The sequence below is a fragment of the Buteo buteo genome, unplaced genomic scaffold (genome assembly GCF_964188355.1).
Source record: "Buteo buteo unplaced genomic scaffold, bButBut1.hap1.1 HAP1_SCAFFOLD_269, whole genome shotgun sequence".
NCBI lineage: Eukaryota > Metazoa > Chordata > Aves > Accipitriformes > Accipitridae > Buteo > Buteo buteo.
Genome location: NW_027439433.1, coordinates 77001 through 83000, shown reverse-complemented (window position 1 = coordinate 83000; position 6000 = coordinate 77001). Strand labels below are relative to the sequence as shown.

The 6000-nt window shown below is 47.9% G+C and overlaps 1 protein-coding gene across 1 annotated transcript in view; it reads left to right on the top strand.

The window, feature by feature from the left end:
* Window positions 1–900: 900 nt before the first annotated feature.
* Window positions 901–6000, top strand: part of LOC142028343 (uncharacterized) — a gene marked incomplete at its 5' end in the record, with an annotated part of 10470 nt that continues 5370 nt past the window's right edge. The window contains 6 exons of the mRNA XM_075022247.1: window positions 901–981; window positions 1478–1540; window positions 3836–3901; window positions 4410–4475; window positions 4661–4780; window positions 5408–5531. Coding sequence (XP_074878348.1) covers window positions 901–981; window positions 1478–1540; window positions 3836–3901; window positions 4410–4475; window positions 4661–4780; window positions 5408–5531 — 520 coding nt within the window. The remainder of the gene's footprint in view (window positions 982–1477; window positions 1541–3835; window positions 3902–4409; window positions 4476–4660; window positions 4781–5407; window positions 5532–6000) is intronic.

Below are 6000 nucleotides of genomic sequence, written 5' to 3'. Positions count from 1 at the left end.
ATAGTCTTAAGGCTTAAAATAAAGAAAGAAAGAAATTGAAACTGATTATTTTGTTGGCTACCCAGAGGTGATTCTTTTTCTAGCTGAGGCTTTGCAAGGAGTCTTAAAGCACAGGTGAACTGGTAGACATCGGGAGTATGTGCAGGCAGTTGTCCTAAACTTCCCTGCTGGTCAGACATGCGGTCTGAATTTGTGACCCTGCAGAAGACAGCTGAGACTGGGGTCTATTGTGTACCCTGCCACCAGGGATCGTTTTCCCTAGCAGCTACCTTTTGAATCATTGTCTTAAATTTTTGAAGAACTTGAGTCTCTTCTCTTCCTACGAGGATTTGTGAAGGTGGGGCGGCCCTCAGGCATTTGCTGCTGGCAGAGGAAAAATCGGTTGTGGGAGTGGATTGTCAATACTTTCTCTTTGGAAGAAAACACTTGCGTGCTTTGATAATCCACTGTGCTGTCTTCGTTCCTAGAGGAAAGGTCTGAAACCAAAACTGAGCAAACTGCTGTTGCGGCTCCAGAAGGGTCACCCAGCCCCAAGCTGCCGACGCTTTATCCTGCCAAAGGACTTTCTCCCGCTGAGACTTCTGCCAGCATGGGTCGGTCGGTCGTGGACTTTGGGAGAGAGGAAGAGCGCGCGAGAGCCCGGCGAGGAAGGCTTCCCCCTCGCTGCTTCCCTCCTCCTGCTCTGTCGTCAGCCTTCGCTGTCCCCGGCCTAGGCGCTGTCCGTGGAGATGGGGTTTGGTGTACGCCATGGTTTCTGTAAATATTTTAGTCTTCCCTGTTATGCTCGTATTCTCCTGAAGGTCCTGTATGAAACGTAGCCTGGCCGCCTCCGCCTTCACCGGTAGTTGAGCTGTTCCCCATGACAGCAGTTAACAGCGTTTTTACCGAACCCTGGCGCAGGAAAGGTGCGGGTGCGTGGTCTGTCTGTGGGGCGTCCTTAACGCTCCGCTCCAGAACCTCATCTTCCGCTACCTGCAGAACGTGAGTACCGCCGGGCTGCCGCGGCTTCGGCCCCGTGTGAGAGGAGCGTCCCGGTGCTTCTTGCGCAGGGCCCTTCGAGCCGTGTGGGGAGCGGGGCGGCACGCCGGGCGGGTCTTTCCGAGTTCAGGATGGGGTTTTTGGAGCCGGTCTCGCTTGAACTGAAGAACTTGCTGTCGTTGCGATCCGTGAGAAGAACAGCTAGTTCCGAGCTGGGCGTTTTTCCTTCTCACCTTAAGGAGTTACCTTTGTAAGAGGCGTTTGCTCTTGCAGTCGGGTGTGCAGGGCTGTTTTCCGTGACAGTCTTAAAGCCTGTGCTGTTGCGTGTTCGCCAGTGAAGGCAGAGAGGATTTCCGAAATAGTCTACCACCTTAAAAATGACCGAGGACGTAACCGAAACCACGCGGGAGAGTTACTGCCTCTTAATGCAGAAGGAGAGGACAACGTTGTGTGGAGGGTTTATGTTCCTGTTGTGCTCTCCCCCTCCATCGTTTTGCAGAGGTCCAGGATCCAGGTGTGGCTTTATGAGCAAGTGAACATGCGGCTAGAAGGCTGCATCATTGTGAGTATCGGGATGTCTTTGGATTGGGTATTTTGTTGGTTGTTCTTCAAAGTCATAAAACTGTTTCTTCCTGCCAGGAAAAGCTAGCATGGGGGGTGGAAATACCTCGTGCCTCTCCAATTGATAGTCTTAATTGTCCAGCCCACGTCAGCACAGCTCACGATAGCTTGTGTCGTCGTTGCTGAAGTTTAGAGCAGGGCACGTAGCTCAGCGAAGGCTCTTGTTGCTGATTTTTAGGGCTTTGATGAATATATGAACTTGGTGCCGGACGACGCAGAGGAAATTCACTCCAAACCAAAATCAAGGAAAGAGCTGGGTATGTCAGTATGTCTGTGTAAGCCGAGCGATGCCTGAAACCTGGCTGCGTGAGCCTTCCCCGTAGCAAGGCTTTAAAGCACGAAACGTGTGGAGAGGGTTGAGTTTGGAGTCCAGTGAGCGGATACTGGCTAGGTCTCGGTTCCTGCTGTTTCTTGAGCTGGTGGCTTTGTTGAACGTGAAGGAGAAAGAATCTGCCTCTGCCTGCGACGAGTCTTTGTCTTTCAAATGTGTGTAACAACGGATGGACTGCGCTGCACTTTTTCTGCAGCCCGGGTGGCTGGAGGGGTCCAGTTGTACTCCTGCTCAGGAATATGGAAGGCGACAAGCGAAATGCTGAGCTGCTTGGACATTCAAAAGAGCTAGATCTGAGGGGATTTCTCTTGTTCCCCGCATGGTGGTGGATATAGTAAAGTTGCACTGTACAGGTGTGTCTCACTTCCTAGGGAAAAGAAATGGCACCTTCTAGACCGTGAATTCCTCCTGATTTGTGTTGGAATGCCTCTGCTGGGCAAAGCAGTGGTCCTTAATGGCCTTCCAATTAAGTGTTGGCTTCTGCAAACTGCAGAAGTCGTGCTTGAAATTTCCTTTAATTATCAATGGCATCAGCAACACATCCAGTAATTTCTAGGAGGAGATGCGTAGGAATCTATATGACACAAGAGTCTGTTTTTGAAGGTGCTAAGGGTGAAAAGTGAATAGTCCCATCAATACTGAAGAAGGGAAGGAAACCTTGCACTTAACAACTGTTTTTCTTCCCTTTGCCAACAGTCAAAACCCAGTAACTAACAGGAGAACCCAACTCGTCCTCTCTTTATTTCAGACTTGGGAAAATCCCCTGCCAGAAAAAAAAAAAATCTCCTGGAAAATCCGCTAGTGTTTGTGTGAGTAGAAGGTTCCAACCTTTTGTTATTAACTTGTAAGAACGATTTCATTCCGTTTTGTCCAAGAGAGTCAGAAATACTTGCACAGAAACGCGCTGCATCTGAATGAAAGGGGTCAGAACCGCTTGAATTTGAGCTTTATCTGGTGTGGTTGCAGGTTTTATGGCATTTAGTATCTTTAGAACAGTAAGAATCAAAGTATCTGACTTCGCATCAAAAAAACCTGCTTGTGGCTAAGGAAGATCAGGTTCAGCTCTGGAGGCACCAAAAAATCATCAGCTGTCGAACTGGACCTAAGGCATCTTTTCAAACCTTCCGTGATCTTGCTGCAATGCATGATGATGGATTTATGGATTAGAGAACAGCGTATGATGGCAAACTTGTAGCATTGGCTCTGATGTAAAAAGAGAACAAATTCTTTCCTAAAAATCAAAGTAATTCCAAATTCTTGGGATCATGCAGCCATGCCACTTGCAAAGGAAGCATTTCCCTGCCTCTCAAAGCTTGCTGTATCCTCGATCTGCTGTCTCCCTGCTGTTAATTGATTGCAACTCCGCGTGTCCAATTAGGGCTGAGAGTTGCTCTCGCTACGTGTATCGTGCAACATACGCTGTGCACGCTCGTGCATATAGAAACGTTGATACTGTATGCGTGTACGTAGGTATGCCTGTTTGTGTGCTGACCCCAAAATCACTCGTGTTATAAAGCATCAGCCTTGAAGGCACATTCATCAAACTGTTATGTAGATCTTTTGGGTTTGCCGGTTCCCTCCAAATGAGAGACTTTTTATGCAGTCTGCTGTGGCAAATCTTTACTATCGCTCTTGCTGACTTTATCATCCCTCGCTCTTGGTGTGTGCATAAACAGGTATGTGTATATATGTCCAGACAGTATTTAACAGGTAGAGTTGACTAAAACAACGGTAAAGAGTGGAAATTCTGGCTGTTCTGCTTCAGCTTTGGACAACTTGGCTCCAGATTCTCATCCAGAGAATGAGATGCGTTAGCAAGAGCTTGTCCTGTGCTTCAGACGACATGATGGGTGGTTTGCATACGCATCATAGTGCAGCATTCTCTATGTAACTTGTGACACCCAGGGCGCTGTCAGCCTAGTGGAGTGCGGTGACCAGCAGGTAAATCATCAGCAGCTGTTTGCGGCTGGGGTAAGGCTGACGGATTGACAAGGGGGATGAGAACACGCAGTTCCTGGTGCTCTGCCTTCCTTGTGATCTGACTGTCCTAATAATACACGGGGGGGGCGTTAAGCATCTTTAATATTTTTGTAAGCGATTAAAGGCACAAAGTAGAGCAGCAAGAGAGACTGCCCAAGTGAAATACTTTGTGCTTTATAACCCGCAAGTACCCACAGGTAGGTGCACTAGTACTCCTCTCGTGCGTTTGTTGGGGTGCAACAAAAAAGTTTTGTTCCCTTCTTGGTCTTTGGTACAGGACACAGGCAGGTCAGCAAGCTGGAAGGTTAGACCAGGGAGTAGGACTGTTTCTTCTTTTTCACTTACTGATACCTTTCTTTAGGGTTACTTTGAAAAAGAAGATTTGACTGATCAAGCCGTCAGGAGACTTTCCGTCCAAGAAAGAGCGAAGCCAGCTCTTGCCAGGACTGGAGGAAGTCCCTGTTGAGAGCGAAGCCTTCGAACCTGCGCTCGTTCTCAGACGGTGTCGATTATGTCCAAGCAAGGGGACGACTGCTACTTCTATGTCTATTCCACCTGTGACAAGGTATGTTTGGGCTTCTTTTGCTTTGGGGTTTCTTGTTGAGTTTTTAGGAGAGGAGGGGGCGGAGGCATCCAGATTTCTGTTAACTTAAGAAGCCGTTCGATTCTGCTTCCAGTGCTACTAGCATGGATAATTTTGGAGGCTGTACTGTTTTAATTTCCTCTTTGTGGGTTTCCTTTTGGTTACAGGGAGACAGCTGTTCCTTCCGCCACTGTGCGGCTGCTCTGGGAAATGAGAGAGTGTGCAGGCTGTGGCAGGAGGGTCGCTGTTTCAAGACTACCTGCAGATTCAGACACATGGAAGTCGATGTGAGTGTTTGCCTAAAGATGTGTTCTCCCGCTAAATCCCTGAAAGCCTTTTTCCTTGCTGTCGGCAGACTGAATGTGCTTGTACGTGATAGATTTACTCGCTTTCAAATGATACTGGTTTCCGTTACTTGGAGGGGGCTGGGAGGAAGTTGGGGGAAGAAAAATCAATTTCTTAGGTATATCTCAGCAAGACATTTTTGTATTAGGTGCTGGCGTTGTTCTGACGTCTTGGGGTAGCACAGGGTGGGGAGGGAGAAGATGGGAAGGAAATAAGGCTCTGAAAGATAACTTGAGATAGATTCAAGCTAGGCAATTTAAGGCATTTTTTCCCTCTGAATAATCCCAGTATTTTGCACATTGTCTTAGTTTAGACCACCCTGAACTGACGTGTGCGAGCCCCCATCTTCTCCAACGGAATGACAGGAAAGCTAGATAATATGTAGTAGTTACAGCTTACGCAAACTTTGTCGATCTGCCCTGCAATGCTTTCGGTGATAAACTGCATCTTTGGAATGATGTTTCCGCACTGCACTGCGATAGCCATGTCTCTGGCATGACGTGTAACTATGTCTCTTAGCAAGGCTAAGGCGAGTGTTACCATGAGCTTTTCTTTCTTTCTGTCTTCAGAAAAAACGCAGCGAGGTTCCTTGCTACTGGGAGAATCAGCCAGCTGGCTGTCAAAAATCCAACTGTGCGTTCCGTCACACGAAAGGACGCTATGTTGGTGGGCGCTTCTTCCCGCCAAGCAAAAGTGAGTTTCTTGGGTCCTTTTCCTTTAAGCATTAAAGAATTAATTTTGAATATTACTTAGGAGTGGGTACAATGCCGTAGAAGGCATCAAGTAACTGCTGACTGAGGAGTGTAGGGAGAAGTGTGCAGTCACAGGCTCTCAGCTAAAGGGACTGTAATTCCGGTATTTAATTTTTTCTTTGCTGCTCAGCTTCTCTGTGCTTTGTGTGACCTTTGCACTTCAGGTTGCTTTCCCTTCATTTCATCCTTTCTGGAGGGTAGGGTGGTGAGATGAGTGTGTGAAGGGAAGCCGTTGTTCCTAGTGTGTTCGTAGGGGTGGGGAATAGGAAACTCTGACTTGAGCAGCCAGGTGGGTTATCTATGGTATCTACCGTATCTAGACAGTGAGTGCAAGGTTGGGGTGAAAGTTTTACATGGCCGAATGGGAGATGATCCTCGTCTTCCTCTAGCTACGCTTCCAAGTCGACCTG